The 18,100-nt window shown below is 42.2% G+C and overlaps 1 protein-coding gene across 1 annotated transcript in view; it reads left to right on the forward strand.

Annotated features, from left to right (window-relative positions):
- EFCAB5 (EF-hand calcium binding domain 5) overlaps positions 1 to 18,100 on the forward strand; it is a 183,751-nt gene that overhangs the window by 154,027 nt on the left and 11,624 nt on the right. The window contains exons 18-22 of the mRNA XM_054458178.2: positions 1,594 to 1,746; positions 8,161 to 8,264; positions 11,515 to 11,768; positions 12,969 to 13,255; positions 13,937 to 14,033. Coding sequence (XP_054314153.2) covers positions 1,594 to 1,746; positions 8,161 to 8,264; positions 11,515 to 11,768; positions 12,969 to 13,255; positions 13,937 to 14,033 — 895 coding nt within the window. The remainder of the gene's footprint in view (positions 1 to 1,593; positions 1,747 to 8,160; positions 8,265 to 11,514; positions 11,769 to 12,968; positions 13,256 to 13,936; positions 14,034 to 18,100) is intronic.

An 18,100-nucleotide genomic window follows, 5' to 3' on the forward strand; every position in this document is an offset into this window, starting at 1 on the left:
AGAAAGGACTTATTTGTGTTTTACTAATAGTGGTATCTACCTAGAAATCTTTTGTAATTTCTACAAATGGTACTAACTCTGATATGCATCCCCATAGGTCTTGATTTCAGCGTTATAATTTTTGAGGATGAAAAATAAAGAAAAAGGCCTAAATGTTTCTTGAGTATTCATGTTTTTAAATTAGATCACAAAATGATAGGCACTTTTAAGAACATGAAATAGCTAGATGATTTCTACATGCATTTTTATTTAATTTATGGATAGAACTTGCAATAAAGGAAGATCGAAAGCCTTTATGGAGACAATGAACTGTGGAGTCTAGCAGCAGGTTAGGAACTTGAGCTTGCTATGCCCTTATCATTTGTTGCCCTGTAAGCCTTTGGCTCTTTATGTTTATTTACCATTATTTTTCACTTTCTCTTCCCATTTATTGGGTAGATAGTTGAGGAAGGTGATAGAACCTCTTTCTCTGGACATATTTTTAATAATAAAATTCATTCTTATCTGACACAAGAATTATGTGAAGATATTAAAATGGAGGAGTATGGAGTTATCAGTAGGTGAAGTATATATAGTCTTGCTAGAGAGCTTTTCAAAATGAATTATACATTGGCACTCTAGCCCTTAGAGGTAAAGGCTTCTGGGTTACCCTTAGATGCCTTGAGTCCTAATATAAAAGGCATATAATTTTGAAGAGTTTGTGATTCCTAGACTTTCCTGACAACAGGTCCACATGGGTTCTAAGGATTTCCCATCCCTTCTCTATGGAACAGGGTCTCCTTATGTTATAAGAGGACTGTGTAATCTAGCACATTGTGGGTCTTGGAACCAAACATGTCCTATACTGTCGATCTGATGATAGTGGCCATGTCTGCACAGATGCAGGCATTAACATTGGCATCCGATCAAGGCAGCTCCTACCCACCTGCCTAAGATTGGCATTCATTCTTGGCTTTTTAACATTTTTTTCTCATTTCAAAGTTTGTCTTGTTCTTTTGATGCTATTCTCTAATAGCACATACCACAAATTTCACTGGATGACTATCAAAAGCATAAAAAGGTATGTGGGCCTCTCTCTTTATACCTCTGACTCTTTTTTTTTTTTTTTTTTTTTTTGTGAGACTTGCTCTGTTGCCCAGGTTGGAGTGCAGTGGTGCGATCTCAGCTCACTGCAACCTCCACCTCCTGAGTTCAAGCAATTGTCCTGCCTCAGCCTCCTGAGTAGCTGGGATTACAGGTGTGCACCACCATGCCCAGCTAATATTTGTATTTTTAGTAGAGACAGGGTTTCACCATGTTGGCCAGGCTGGTCTCAAACTCCTGACTTCAAGTGATCCGCCCTGCCTTGGCCTCCCAAAGTGCTGGGATTACAGGCGTGAGCCACGGCACCTGGCCTATAACTTTGATTTCTTGATGATCCTTTTTTTAATAGTAGAATCTGGAACACTGCCCTTTGAGGACTGCTGAATAATTTGTAGGAAGTAGATTATCATGAAGTAATTAAATTACTGGTAAAGGTAATCCAATTACTATATTACTAATTATTTTTCTATTTTAAAAAGAATAGGCTATTTGAATTTTCTGTCTCTACAGGGTGTTGCTAATGTCTTTAGCACAGCCTATCACTACGTCCACAGCCGGGAGCACATTCTGCATATTGTGATCACTGGCATTGGCTGGCTCTATGACGTCACATCCAGAATCACCTCCATCACTATGTACTTTGTAGAGCCTAGCCCAGCCCAGGTAGGCAAGGCTCAGTAGTGGTAGATCTCTCCAAGGTAGCCAAGTGTCTAGATGTTATTTCTTGCTAATATTTGAAAACCATATTAATTAGCTATTAGTCTAACCGAAGACAGATTTCCCAATACAAGACCCTTGGTTGTGAGTGACAGGAATCCATCTCAAATTGCCTTAGGCAAAAGGGAGAATTAACTGACTCACGTGACCAAAACAAAAACAGGGCAGGAGTCAAGCTGTCTTTCAGGATGGCCAGATCCAGGGATTTGAAGCCATCAGGGCTCTCTTGTGTTCATCTCTCCACTTCTCATGTTTGTTTCCCTCTGTACATTGGTTTTGTTCTTCCAGCTAAAGATGGGCTTTTTCTGCAGAGCAAGTCAGATGCTTACTAAAAGCATCCAGTAAAAAGTTCCAGTTTGGAAAACCCAAGAAAGAAGACGGAGTCTCACTCTTGTTGCCCAGGCTGGAGTGCAATAGCGCAATCTCAGCGTACCTCAACCTCCACCACCTGGGTTCAAGCGAGTCCTCTGCCTCAGCCTCCCAAGTAGCTGGGATTACAGGCATGCGCCACCAAGCCCAGCTAATTTTGTATTTTTAGTAGAGACGGGGTTTCTCCATATTGGTCAGGCTAGTCTTGAACTCCCGACCTCAGATGATCCAGCCACCTCGGCCTCCCAAAATGCTAGGATTACAGGCGTGAGCCACTGCGCCCAGCCAGAAAACTCTTTTTGACTTATATGAGATACATAACCCTGGCCAGAGTGTGGAGTTTATAATAATGGGCAACAGTCACCAGAATCATATGGGTGGAGTGGGAAGGGACTAGGAGCTGCTGTTTTGGAAGGACTCAGTTATATGACACCAATTTTTTTAAGCCCTCCTATCCATAATGTCATGAATTCTTGCTGACTGTTTGCTTTGCTTCTTTATACTTTGTGTTAGGATTTTGCATATGATGAGAGTGAGTGGAAAGGTTTTTCCTTTCAGAAAGGCTGAATGACTCTGGGAGGTGCTTGGTCGGGTGGTAGTGTCATCTGGTTGTCCCCCAGTCCCTTGGCTGGCCCACGCAGGCATGTCCACACTTCCCTCCGGGCTGCTTCTTTCCTTTTTCCCACCAGGTCCCTACTTCCCTCCCTCAGTGGCTGGGTCAATCTGATGAGGCCTTGGTCAACGAGGGCAGAATCACGGAGCTCTCTTGTGGGGTGGCCAGGCCATGGGAGCCTCCAAGGTCACTTAGGCCTGGGGCAGAGCACCCTGTTTGAAGGGCCCCAGCTACAGTGGCCCTTCAAAGCACATGGGGCCCCAGGGAAGATTCAGAAGAATATTGTCAGGGCCTTAAGAGAAACAACACATAGGGCACCATGGAAAAGCCAAAATAGCCCAAAGCAGTCAGCAAGAAGCATGACTTCAGCGGCTGTAGGTTCAAAGCCACCAGGGCCACATCCCATCTGACCTGGACCATCTTATGGTGGTGAAGAAGATCCTGCCAAAAGTCGGGGGAGAGAAGGACCACCCAGCAGTCGGGTTGTGAGGGAGATCATGGTGGGGCAGAGACCAGAACAGCCTGCCTAAGCTCTTTTCAAGCACTCAACGATCATAACTTCCTAAGCCTCCCTCTTCCCCTTCTGCAGCCCCTCCAGATTCACATTTCTCTCTCTTCTCCAGGCTGCTCTGTGTCTCAAAGGTAAACCAGTATCCATGGGCTCTTTGGCCCTTTGGCTTCTGCTTGAATTTGTCCAATGACAGCTGCCGACAGGACACTGGAGGGCAGAAGTAGAGTGCAACTGGGGCATTGATGCTTCTGTTTCCCTCTCTGCCAGGTTGCTGTGGGTTAGCTGTGTTTCTCTCCTAAAGGCCACTTCACCTTTCGTCAGGCAGTCCTCTCCACACAGCTGTCCTTTGTCGGTTCTGGTCATTGCTTCCCCTGCCCCCGCCCCCTCTCCCCGCCTCTTCAGGCTAGGAGTGGTAACAGCTCTTCCTTATTACCAGGTCGGGATTCTAAACACTGCCTTCATAAACAGTCCCTTTATTAAACTCCCCTTAAATTACCCAGCTGTGGCAGTCTGCTTCCTTGTGATGCCCTGACTGATACGAATTATAAAGTAAATCCTGTGATACTCCCCCTCACCTCAAGCCCATGTTCCTGTAAGGTACAGAGTCATAGAGGAAAAATATTACTGCTCTGTTAACAGTAACCATAGATGAGTAAAAACAGATTCAAATTCTCTTAGGTATGAAATTCAGGGTATTTTAGTTTATCACCCCAAAGCACCTCTGTCTATTTCTTTGGAGTACCGAACTTATTAAATAGGTAACTGCATCAGGCACAATAATGCCTTCCCATAAGATGTCCATGTCCAAATTCCTGGAATCTGTGAGTCACTTTACATAGCAAAAAGGATTTTGCAGATGTGATTAAGATTAAGGAATTTGAGATGGGGAGCTTATCTTGGATTATCCAGGTGAGCCCTGGATCATATGAGTCCTTAAAAACAGAGAACCCTTTCTGGTTGTGATCCTTGAGAGACAGGAGGGTGGAAGAAGAGTCAGAAAGATGGTGATTTAACACCCCACTGCCAGTCCCGAGATACACAGGGCTGTGGACAAAGACCCAGGGCACTAAGGGCAGCCCCCAGCTGATAGCCAGCAAAGAAATCAGTGCATCTGTCTTTTATTTCCCTGGAGTCTCAAGAGAGACAAGTGGCTAACACGGGTGCCTGGTTTGCTATCTTAAGTCATGGCAATGCAGGCTTTTGGAAAAATTTGAAAGTCAGACTAGCTGGTGATTTCTCCTTTCTACCTCATCAGATTCCTTTTCTAAGGCAGTAAACAGACTTTCTGCTTGAATGAGAGGAAGAGGAAGGGAGAGACTCTCAGGAGGAGAAAAATATAATACTACAATTAATGTTTCACATCGCACATTTCATGATAGGAAGCAAATTTTCTTTTACCTCAAGGATTTCAAAAATGTTGTTACTCTGTCTGGAACAATTTCCTCACTTCATCCCATCACCCTTAGGCCTTATATGAAACAAACTATAATTTATGTCAGGTGACATAAATAGTTCTTATGAAGTAGAAGGCCGTGATTTTTTCCCACAAGATCATTTTTTAAAGATATAATTTATTCCAAGAATTATTTATAAATTCAACAAAATTCCAAGAAAAATCTCAACGTGGTTTTTTAAAAACTTGACAAATGATTTTAATTTTCATGGGATAGCTAAGAATATGAGGGTTGAGAGAAAATTTACAATGTTGGTCTGGAGAAAGATTGCTGCTTACACCAAAGGTTGGAACAATTAAGGGAAGGTTGATTCATTGACTAGATAAAAATGTGAAACTTTCTTGCACCAAAGTTATAAAGAAAATTAAATTGCGTATGACAAACTGGGGGAAATTACCATTTACCTGGCAAAGGGTTAACACTGTTATACACAAATCAATGAGATTTTTTTAAAAATCCAAAACAAAAACAAGCAAAGGGCAAGTATACTTAGAAAAAACACCCATGCAAATGGTTTATAAACATGTAAGAAAACATTCAATTATTCTCAATGAAATAAATACAAAGTTAAGTAAAAGATAATTTTTTACCTACTAAATTGAAACTCTTTTTTTTTTTTAGAGACAGGGGTCTTCCTATGTTGTCCAGGCTGATCTTGAACTCCTGGACTCAAGCAGTTGTCCCACCTCAGCCTCCTAAAGTGTTGGGATTACATGCATGAGCCACCATGCCTGGGCAAAAAAAATTGTTAACTACAATTGGAAATATCTGTTAGACATCGTAGAAGAGATACTGAATAGGCAGTTGGGTATAAGCTCCCAGTGTTTGGGTAGAAATCCAGGCTAATGAATAAATGGCATTTAAAGCCATGAGACAGGGTTACACAACACTCTCAAGGTATTCAGTGCCGCTGAATTGTACTCTTAAACAAATGGTTAAAATGAGAAATATGCTATGTATATTTTACCACAATACACAAAACAAAACACAAAACCATGAGACTGGAAGGGATGACCAAAGGAATGAGTGAGAAAAGAAAAAAAAGAAAAGTCTAAGGACTCAGCCCTGAGGTGCTCGAAGTGTTTGGAATCATTTTGTGGCTCAAAAAATTGTACTAACTGTGACCCACAGTATGAAAAGCATTTTCTATCCTGACTGCTTACGTGAGCACGAGGGCACACACATAAAACAGAAATTTCACAAAAGAATACCTACTTTCCCTACATGTTATATTTTCTGATATCCTCTCTTTTATTTCATTCTTTGTTTTTTACAAAAAAAAAAAAAGTGCTTGTCAAACAAGAAAAAAGGAAAAGAGGATAAATATTAAAGCAAAGGAGATAATGTGTAATGGGAAAGGTGAGAATGGGTAGATATTGGAGAGGAAAGGGGGAAAAATAACAAGCCAGAACCAGAAGAAGGAAAAGGAGGGGGAAATATAATTGCAGCCTTTTCCCAAAACGTTTCCTAGGAAATTTTAACTAGGAGTGCTTTTCTCACTACTGAATAATTGCTGAGGGGCTCGCTGAATTTATAGTTTTTGGTCCAACTAAAATCAAATAAAAAATAAGCTTATTTTCAGGCATATTATTTTAAGCCTCTTATTTTCTGTATTATGCTTCTGATCTAACAGCAGGAGTGGTCAATTTATACAATTTTGGAGGGAAAAACAGGAAAGTTTTGGCTAAACATTTAAACCTAGATACACAGGGTGAGATTTAAAAATATATATATTTTCAGTCCACTATGTAACACTAAATAACAAACCACGCAAGAAATAAATTTGGGGGCCAGGCACGGTGGCTCACGCCTGTAAATCCCAGCACTTTGGGAGGCTGAGGCGGGCAGATCACGAGGTCAGAAGATCGAGACCATCCTGGCTAACATGGTGAAACCCCGTCTCTACTAAAAATACAAAAAAATTAGCTGGCTGTGGTGGCGGGCGCCTGTAGTCCCAGCTTCTTGGGAGGCTGAGGCAGGAGAATGGCGTGAACCCGGGAGGCAGAGCTTGCAGTGAGCCGAGATCATGCCACTGCACTGCAGCCCTGCAGCCTGGGCAACAGAGCGAGACTCCGTCTCAAAAAAATAAATAAATAAATAAATAAATTTGGAAAGAAGCTAGAAGCCCAAACGTCAATGTGGGATAATCTTAACAGTTTTCCAAGGATGATGTTGACAACATTTCCCTTCTAAAGAGTTTGGAAGAACCTTGATGTCATGGAGTGTAGAGGCAAGAGGAAATTTCGCATTACAAAGCAGCTGTTCCTCTTCCAAGCACCATTCAGCATGCAGCCCCTATGGATCCTCTTATCATATTTTTTCTTTATTCCAACAATTAGTTATCTTTATTTTTATTTTTTTAGAGACCAGGTCTCATTCTGTTGCCCAGGCTGAAGTGCAGTGTCATGATCAGAGCTCACAGTAACCTTGAACTCTGAGACTCAAGCGATCCTCCTGCCTCAACCTCTGGAGTAGCTAAGACTACAGGCATGCCCCAAGAATTTTTTTTTTAAAGGAATGATTCATAAAAACCCCTCTTTACATCTCTTAATTGAATTTGTGTTTCCTACAGTTACTGTGTTTACAGAATATGTTAATATACGTTCTTATAAACTAGCTTCTACAAAAAAAAATTGATCAAGACTAATTAAAATATTTTCACAACCCATATGTAAGTTGTGGGTTGACCTACAGTTTGAAAACTTCTTAGAAGTAAGGGAGATAAAGAAGCAAGGAGAATGAGGATTGTTTAGTGAGGCAGAAGGAGAACAAGGAGAGAGTGTCGTCCCAATAGCGAAGTGAAGAAAGTAAATCGGCCGGGCGCGGTGGCTCACACCTGTAATCCCAGCACTTTGGTAGTTCGAGGCGGGTGGATCACCTGAGGTCAGGAGTTCGAGACAAGCCTGGCCAACACGGTTAAACCCTGTCTCTACTAAAGATACAAAAAAAAAATTAGCCGGGGCTGGGCGTGGTGGCTCATGCCTGTAATCCCAGCACTTTGGGAGTCCAAGGCAGGTGGATCACATGAGGTCAGGAGTTCAAGACCAGCCTGGCCAACATGGTGAAACCCTGTCTCTACCAAAAATACAAAATTAGCTGGGTATGGTGGTGCATGCCTGTAATCTCAGCTACTTGGGAGGCTGAGGCAGGAGAATTGCTTGAACCCGGGAGGCAGAGATTGTGGTGAGCCAAGATCGTGCTATTGCACTCCAACCTGGGCAACAAGAGTGAAACTCCATCTTGAAAAAAAAAAAATTATCCTGTTCTCTAATGGTACTAAGTAAAATGTCACTGTCCTTAAAGCCAGAGTTCATCTAAGCTTTCCTATTTTTTTTCTATTTATCTGTCCCCAAAAGCTTTAATGGGAATATGAGGTCTAATTACTCCTAATGAAATGCCTTCCTCTTTTCAAGGATTCAGACTATGTTTTACGCAACATGATGGTTACAGGGCAGCTGGGTCTAACAGAAATCCACAAAAATCCTCCTACCATCCACCGGAAGTCATGCATCTTCAGGTTAGAGACGAGTCTGTTTTGTTTGACTGCCACAACACATCCTTCTGGTACAATAGTAGACCTGAAAGACACAGCTTCTGACTCTTGCTCATACACACTGGCTTTTATTCTTTCTTTTTAATTTAATTTAATTTTATTTTAAGTTCTGTGATACATGTGCAGGACATGCAGGTTTGTTACACAGGTAAACTTGTGCCATGGTGGTTTGCTGCACCTATCAACCCATCACTTAGGTATTAAGCCCCACATGCATTAGCTATTTTTTCCTAATGCTCTCCCTCCCCTTGCCCCCTTGACAGGCCCCAGTGTGTACCCTTCCCTGTGTCCATGTGTTCTCATTGTTCAGCTCCCACTTATAAGTAAAAACATGTGGTGTTTGGTTTTCTGTTCCTGTGTTAGTTTGCTGAAGATAACGACTTCCAGCTCCATCCATGTCCCTGCAAAGGACATGATCTCATTCCTCTTTATGGCTGCATAGTATTCCATGATGTGTGTATATACCACATTTTCTTTATCCATTCTATCATTGATGGGCATTTGGGTTGATTCCATGTCTTTGCTACTGTGAATAGTGCTGCAATGAACATATGTGTGCATGTATCTTTATAATGTAATGATTTATATTCCTTTGGGTATATACCCAGTAATGGGATTGCTGGGTCAAATGGTATTTCTGGTTCTAGGCCTCTGATGAATCACCACACTGTCTTCCACAATGGTTAAACTAATTTGCATTCCCGCTAGCAGCGTAAAAGCGCTCTTATTTTTCCACAGTCTCGCCAGCATCTCTTGTTTTTTGACTTAAGATCACCATTCTGACTGGCATGAGATGATATCTCATTGGGGTTTTGATTTGCATTTCTCTAATGATCACACTGAATTTTATTCTGATTGGCTTTTAAAGAAAATTTTCTGCAGAAGTTTGTCTGCCTGGGACATATTTACTCTTTTTTTCCCAAATCCTTTTTTTCTTGAGAGATGGGTTCTCGCTGTGTCACCCGGGTGGGAGTGCAGTGCTATGATCGTAGCTCATGGCAGTCTCAAACTCCTGGACTCAAGCTAACCTCCTGCTTCTGCTTCCCAAATAGCTGGGACTACATGTATTTGCTAAGCCCAGCTCATTTAATTTTTTTTTTAAGAGACAGGGTCTCTTTATGGTGCCAGCCTTCCCAAGTCCTTTTTAAAACAGACTTCATTGGCATTTTATTTTAAAATTGCATGTTTTAAAGCATGAAAGTGTTTTATTTTCCATGAATTTCTTTGTAAATGTGGAATTCAACAAAACCCCACCATGATTATGAATAATACATTCACATCACTCATCAGAGCTTATCTGTGAATATTAGCAAGGCTGTGAATGTCCTTTTTATTTAAAGAAGACATGCAGAGTTGGAGAGAAGGCAGAGCACGTTGTATTTAATAAGTACTCGGTTCTAAATTACTTAGAATGACTCTCACTTGTCAAATGCAAGGAACACTACTAAAATGTGTACAAATGTAAACAGATCTTAACTGAGAACACACCTATTGCAAAAGGGAATGACTGCTTCTTAGGAGGTCACTGTCGTTGAGTAGATGGTAACTCAGTAATCCCAGACCAGTAAGCTAACTCAACATTTAATTACATATGTCAATTAAATTTTAGTTTGGCCTCATGCCAGGATGTTGGTTCCATCTCAAGCTCTTTTCCACATAGTTATTCCTTGTGCTGGTCAAAAGTTTTACAGAAGTCCTTGTAATACCCAGACTCATAGCCCTGGATTCTTTTTTTTTTAATGTATTTTTTTTATTATACTTTAAGTTCTAGGATACATGTACACAATGTGCAGGTTTGTTACATATGTATGCATGTGCCATGTTGGTGTGCTGCACCTGTTAACTCGTCATTTACATTAGGTATATCTCCTAATGCTATCCCTCCCCCCTCCCCCCACCCCACGACAGGCCCCAGTGTGTGATGTTCCCCTTCGTGTGTTCAATGCTGTCATTGTTCAATTCCCACCTATGAGTGGGAATATGCATAGCCCTGGATTCTTGTGTGTAACTTAGAACAGATGTCTTTGGAGGAAGTCAGTTGACCAATGGGCTCTATTGTTATTCCTGGAAAGCCTAGTATGATGCATTATTACTATGGCACTCATCAAGACACAACACAAGTGGTGGCTCAGCAACAGCAAAAGGGGTGGGAATAGCAGAAGGACATCATCTTACCTGTCACTGTAGGATTGATATAGAAACTATAAATGCACTTCTCGAGGATGCAAAGTACCAATTTTTTACAAATACCTTAAAGAAATGGCATATGAGAATTAATGTAGATGGGGAAAGGGAAAAGAAAGAAAAAGAGGTGTGTCTGTGCCTCACCAAGAGAAAGAAGCAGCCACTAAATTTCCATGAAAATCTCAAGTCTCTCACTGAGGCGGATGCTATAGATGCTCTACCCAGATCCCCAAAATGCCTTTTACCAGCTGCTGTAGGCACGGCTTGGCTCACACCGTAACTTTCTCTGGGAGAAGAGCGATTGGAGCTCTTCAGCAGGAGTTACCTAAGAGATGTGTAAACACTCCCCCAGCTCAAACTGCCCACACACACCCAGGGCAGCTTAGAGCCAATGACTGACCAGTGCTAGGATGCAAAAGACGCCTCCCTTTGCCTCAAGGTGGGACAGATTCTTTGGTACAATTGACCTTTCAGAGCTCCCCTTGGGATCAGGCCGAGGCTAGACTTCATGTGAAATTACATTCTTTCTTGGCTTCTTCCCCTTGCCTGTCCTGCTTCCCTCAGTCCCTCATAGGTTTCTCCAGCGAACACTCACTCGCTCGGTAAATCACTTGCATAAGGATCCCTGTCTCAGGCTCTGCTTCTAGGGAACCCGACCTAACACACCCATCGTTTCTGCTGGCACTTAACCAAAGCATAATGGACAATAGGTAAACAAAAAATGAACACCTTCAGATAAGCCAAGACAACAAAGCAGAGTATCATGATGGAGAGTGGCTTGGGCGCTGCTTGAGACTGGGTGGTCAGGGACGCCTTCTCTGCCGAGGGGATGTTTGAGCAGAGACATGAGTGAGCAGACAGACAGCCACGTGAAGTCAAGGGTTAGAATGCCCCAGGCAGATGAAGCAGCAAGAAGGGCTGGCATGGCGGAAGTGAGGTAGGCACGAGAGAGTAATTCAATATGTTTGGGTGGAATGATGTGAACACACGGATGTTTAATATCCTTGTGCTTATTTGGTTTTGATTTCAGAGATTTCCTCTTTAAATGTACTGACAGTTCAGAAGTCGTTCTGGCCTCTGCCTGTGGAGAAACGCACATAGTAGTTCCACTTCGTGAGAGAACAGGAGAGGCTCTGGGAGTCCTCGATTTTAACATCGGCCAAAATAGGATGTTGTTGGATCAAGAATATAAAGATCTACAGAAAATGATGAAAGTGGTCCAAGTGGCCTGCTATGAAATACTTGGCGAGTTCTCTGGAGAGATAGAGAAAAAATATATCTTAGGTATCGTTCATGTGGCATCAGTCTAAATTCACAGGTTTAATAGGTTTTGGGGAAATCACAGGCAGTGCAATGAAATATGCACTTTCTAAAATGAATTGTTACAATATACAGATCTTTTCATGTAAAAGGAATTCCCTTATGCAGTCTTACGCTGATGAGTAATGTCTACAAATTAAAGGAAACAGCCTGGAATCACATTCTCTTGGTTAGATTCATATAGTTTTAGAACTGGAAGGGCTCATAAAGGCGAGCTAGAACTAGCATGTATTAAATATCCCCATTATGTGCTTCAGATATTATTTCATTCAATCCTTGCCATAACCCTATGAGATGAATAGTGATACCCCATTTACAGGTGAGGAAAGTAAGCAAATTGCCCCCAATCACACAGTTAAGAAATGGTGAGGGCTGGATTTGAACCTAGGTTTGGGTGCTCTTTCCACTATGTTATACAGCATTAAGTAATCAGAACATCTCGTTTTACAGATAAAGATGCTAAAGACTGCAAAAGTAAAGTGGATTATCTAAGGTCCAACAGCAAGCTGGTGGGAGAGCCAAGATTAGACTTTAGTTTTTGTGATTCCACATCCACTAGGCTACTCTCAGCGCAATGCCAGCTGGAGAGAGGGAGGGAGGAAGAAGGCATGGAAACCTTTGGCTTCCTAGAATGAAGTGAATAGAATTAGAAGAGTAACGCTATGTGGGATTGAGCCAAAAGATTTGTAACTATGTCATAGAGTGGGATAAGAAGAAAGGAGAAATTTCATGTCTCCTAAGTGTTCACTATGTGTAACGCCTGTAACTAAGTTAAGCACTTTTACATATATCATCTTCTGTAATTCTCACAGCTAACCAAGGAAGTACGGATTAAGCCCATTCTCACAGAAGAGGAAAAGGATATTCAGAGAGACAATATCTTTTTGTCTCTCTGACATGTGTTCAAACCAGGGTCTAACTCTAAAACCCAAGTTTTTGCCTTTTCTCAAAGCCTCTTCCTATGAGCTTCACCAGGAGTAATTTCATTTCTTTCTTTTGATTTCATGGCTAAAGAAACTGAGATTGTTTAAAACCAAAGGATATGGTCTGCTTTTTCTTGACAAAAACATTTACTATAATATGTTCAGAATCCTATGAAAAAGTAATGTACAGCAATGTACATTAGACTGAACAGCAAAGTGAGCTATCATTTTGTTATTCCAGAGATTGAAAATGTCGGGGAAGTCCAGCGGGCAGGAATTCTCTTCTTCCGAATCATGCTGCTCGAGCTACAGGAAAGCATCCAACTACTCAATTCCACGGACTTTGTGTCACTGTTGCTCTATGACCATACTCTTCCAACAAAGCCAAATTCTCCTCAAGACAGCAAATCGATGGAGTTGGAAGCCAACGTGAAACTAGTGCGTGACATCCTGAAGGCGGTTATCTTGTTCTTTCATCCAGAGTTGGAATTTTCAACTGACTTTGGAAGTTGGGATAAGTGTAAATTTGTAAGTTTTTTTTAAAAAGCACCTTTTAAATTGAAGAATCGCCTAAACAAATTTAACTGTACAAATCATAATTGCATAAATCATAAGGGTACAAATGCAAGAATTTTTACTGAGTGGAACACGTTCACGTAACCAGAGTTAGATCAAGAAATAGAACATTTATGGAATCCCAAAAACTCTCCTTTGTACCCTTCCTCATATCCTTTCACCCCGTCCACCCCAAGGGTAACCGTCATCTTTTTTTTGAGACGGAGTTTCACTCTTGTTGTCCAAGCTGGAGTGCAAATGGCGCGATCTTGGCTCACTGCAACCTCCGCCTCCTGGGTTCAAGCAATTCTCCTGCCTCAGCCTCCTGAGTAGCTGGGATTACAGGTGCCCACCACCACGCCCAGCTAATTTTCTGTATTTTTAGTTGAAACTGGGTTTCACCATGTTAGCCAGGCTGGTCTCGAACTCCTGACATCAGGTGATCCTCCCACCTTGGCCTCTCAAAGTGCTGGGATTACAGGTGTGAGCCACCGCGCCCGGCCATGGGTAACCATCATCTTCACTTCTAACACCATTGATTGGTTTTGCCTATTTTAAAATCTATATAAATGGAATTATGTAAGCTATTGAACTGGGCACTGTATTTCTGCTTGCTGGTGATCCCATAAATTTTCTCTTGTTGTTTGTTCACAGTATGTTAACAAATATTTAGTCAACAATATTTGTGCCTTTGATCCAACTGCCAAACATGTGGAAGTTAATGTACAGCTTATTGATGAATATATCAGAGGTAAATTTCCACTTAATTACAGCCTAAATCTATGCCAACAGCAATAAAACACAGTTGTGATTTTTATTAGGATAAAGCAAGTGGGTCATAAATTCAGTTTTTAGGAGAAAATAGTTATAAGTCTTCTAAGAGGAGGGACACTATATAATCTATTGCATCATTCCCCAAAGTCACTGTCTATGCCACACATATGAAAATTCAAAAGCACATCTATCTCCCACTTACTGACTACATGTGCATTATTTATTTTTAAAAATGCAAATGGGGCTGCAATGAGAATGGAAATGTTAAGCAAAAAGGCTATCTTTAGCTTCAATAAATAACCAAAGAAAATAATAGACTTTTTTAAGGAGGAGAATCACCAAGAATGGAGAGCAGCGAGGCTCTCGGGTTGGAGAAGACGATTAGCTGTTTGGCCACAGGGAATAGGCCACATATGAAAGTAAATATACTAACAGAGGCCCAAGGTCCTCCACTGACCTGTATTCTCCCACCAGAGGCCTCAGGCTGTGATGAGGAATTCATTTATAGTTTGTTTTTTTCTTTGTTATGAAAAATAATCATAATTGGGAAAATGGCTCTGTAGAAATTGCTCACTAAATCTATCCCTTTCCTCCTCTTCCCGCTCTCCTACTATCTGTGGAGGCTCTAGACCAACGCAGAAGGGTTTCTGGATTAACAGGGAACTATCCTAGCTGATTCGTGAGCAGCCTTGACCACCAACGCTCCCCACCACTTTCTGCTTTCCAATAGTGCCCTCTGGTGGAAGAAATACTAATTGCAGTTAACGGAGCCCGACTCAGCCAGAAAATAGCCCATAGGCTCCCCAATCACCGCCGCCAAGCCTTTAGTGTTACCACAGTCTCCGCAGCAATCAAGAAAGTTCGTAGGTCACCCAGATACCAACCCTCTCTCCTTCAGATGCAGTTATATCAGGAAATTCTAAGCTTCCAGCTTAGGGGAAGGGAGAGGAATTCTTCGGGGTGCCTTTCTGTTTGTGCCAGAAGGAGAGGAGTCTTCAGGCAGGGCAATCTGCTGCTGGAAGTTTACCTGGCCTAGCAGCTTTAAGGGCCCTACTCCACGAATCTACCCAGAATGAAATGTCACCAATAATACCTGTAGGTTCAGCCTGTGACAGGCAGAGACTGCTAGACTATATAGCATAGCTCCTAACCCACCACGCCTTCCAAACTATTATTTTACCAAAGGGTAGAATTAGGACTGGTAACGTGCCCATACTTTCTTGGGGCTTCTGCTGCCAACTCTCACCCTCACTTTATTCTAGTTCAAGAAAAGAGTATTTCCTAATGTAAATGAAGAGTTGATGGGTGCAGCAAACCAACATGGCACATGTATACCTATGTAACAAACCTGCATGTTGTGCACATGTGCCCTAAAACTTAAAGTATAATAATAATTTTTTTAAAAAGGGTATTTTTGGCCGGGCACAGTGACTCACACCTGTAATCCCGACACTTTGGGAGGCCAACGTGGGCAGATTGCTGGAGCCCAGAAGTTGGAGACTAGCCTGGACAACATGGCAAAATCTTGTCTCTCCAAAAAAAATACAAAAACTAACCGGGTGTGGTGGTGCATGCCTGTAATCCCAGCTACTCAGGAGGCTGAGGTGGGAGATCACTTGAGCCCAGGAGGTTGAGGCTGCTGTGAAATGTGATCATGCCACTGCACTCCAACCTGGGCAACAGAGTGAGATCCCGTCTCAAAAACAACAACAACAAAAAGGAGGTACTTTTTTATTCTGATGGAACTCTAGGCAGCTGTGTCTTGCCTTTAGATTGAGCCAGTCATCTGTGAAGTAACATTGGGTAGCTTTGTTGAGCAGGCCTGGCCTCCCAAGACTGTGCCATTGCAGGTGAGTGCTGCTGACATACTTCCCTGTGGGGGACCCTCTGACTCCAGTGAGCACTCCCAGACAGCTGTGTATGCAGTAGTACATCAATAGCCTACTATTCTCTGTCACTTTGCCTAAGATACTCCTAGTAGTTGGTCTCTTCTACCTGGAGATTCATGACTTGACCACCTTCTCAAGGACCTATTCTCCCCACTCCACTTTGGACCTCTGCTGCCAGTCTCACCTGGTCGTTCAGGATGCCCCATATCTGCTGCATGTCTCCCTCCCAGAAGTTTTAGACAGATGTTGCCTGCTTGGAAATGTTCTTAGACCCAGAGGCAAGAAGAGCTGTGCCCTATTGCAAGTATAACCAGAATCACTTTTCTGTCTAGAACCTGGGTCTCTGCCAAGTGACCATACCTCCTCCTCTAAATCCAAGTGTTTACAAGTCCACAGACATTGGTCTTGGCAGGAGTGCCCCAGGCCCTCCACTTCTCCTACAGGGGTCCCAGAGCTCCAACTCTGCCAAAGCAGCCAGAGGCTCAGTGCTGTCACCACTTGTAAAGAAACCCACCAGCTTCCTCAATAAAATGACACCATGATCCTGAAAGGGTGACAATGAAGGAAGGGGCCTTCCCATCAGCAGGGGAGGACTGCTGGACTCACAGTCCTAATTAACTTTTATCTTCAAGATTCGCCTTCCCTGGGAGATCCTTCCCTAATTGCTGCTGCTGCCATCGTGGTGGTTCCATAGGTGCCACGCTCCCTGCAACGCCATTAGAAAAATGGAGCATGACCCATTCCTTAACCCCCCGCTGCACAGCTAAGGGCCTGACAGGAACCTTGGTAGGATGATTCCACCAACAATCCAGAAATAACAAGTAGGAAACAGCACTGAATCTGCAATTCTGAGGATGTGCCTTTTTCTTTGAAATGGGTCAAGCCAAAACGGACAACCAGATATCAAGAACATCGTTCTGTCCTATTCATTTAAACCTTCTGTATGCTAACATTGGTTTGGATTCAATTACAGTTCTCTGCTGTCTTTTTAGACTTAGTCATCTTGAATGGGAATTGTTGGCTCCCTCTTATAGGAAAAAACTTGCCATCACAGCTAGACTTGGGTTTAATAGAGAGCTAAGAGTGCGCCATTTATTTACAAGTTGCTCACAGATATTAGGCCATGGAGGAGGAAATATCAGTTCAGCTTGAAACAGATTTCCTTTGTCCTGGCAAGAGCCCCCTAAAAAGCCCTTTTAGTTACGAGTTATGATATTAGATAAGTACTCACACAATGCACAAGAGAAGGGTATAACACTCTGTTCTGGGTAAAGATCTCAGGCCTGGATGTTTGACCTATTTCCCATGCATGCAAACCCCCTGCCTTTTCAGTTCCAAGTTATTCAGAGGAAAAAAGACAATCAAACCAGCCATTCTCTTTATGTTTCTTATCACTTCTTGTGATTTAAATTTTGAAGTTTTCTAACAGTAGTTACTAAGAGGAACAACTAAACACAGTTTTACATGTATAGATAACATTACTGCTACTTTGATATCCGATTAAAGACTTTTAAAAATGAGCTTGATGAGAAGTGGAGCATAGTGGCGTGCAACTGTGGTCCCAGCTACTTGGGAAGCTGAGGCACAAGGATTGCTTGGGGCCAGAAGTTCAAGACTGTAGTGCACAATGATGGTGCCTGTGAATAGCACTGCACTCCAGCCTGGGCAACATAGTGGATGCCATCTCTAGAAAAAAAACTTGGTTTAATAAGAACATTTTTCTATTTAATTTGACACTCATCTTTTTAAATTTTAGTGGCTGTTAAAACTGTCTTTTATCCTGAAAGGACATAAATATTATATATATATGTATATGGACATATATATGTATATATATATAATTTTTTTTTTTTTAGATGGAGTCTTGCTCTGTCACCCAGGCTGGAGTGCAGTGGCCCAATCTCAGCTCACTGCAACCTCTGACTCCCGGGTTCAAGAGATTCTCCTACCTCAGCCTCCCCAGTAGCTGGGATTACAGGCACGTGCCATCACGCTTGGCTAATTTTTGTATTTTTAGTAGAGACGGGGTTACACCATGTTGACCAGGCTGGTCTCGAACTCCTGACCTCAGGTGATCCACTTGCCATGGTTCCCAAAGTGCTGGGGTTACAGGTGTGAGCCACCACCCCAGTCACAATTACATATACATATACTT

This window comes from Pongo pygmaeus, chromosome 19 (genome assembly GCF_028885625.2).
Source record: "Pongo pygmaeus isolate AG05252 chromosome 19, NHGRI_mPonPyg2-v2.0_pri, whole genome shotgun sequence".
Classification (NCBI taxonomy): domain Eukaryota; kingdom Metazoa; phylum Chordata; class Mammalia; order Primates; family Hominidae; genus Pongo; species Pongo pygmaeus.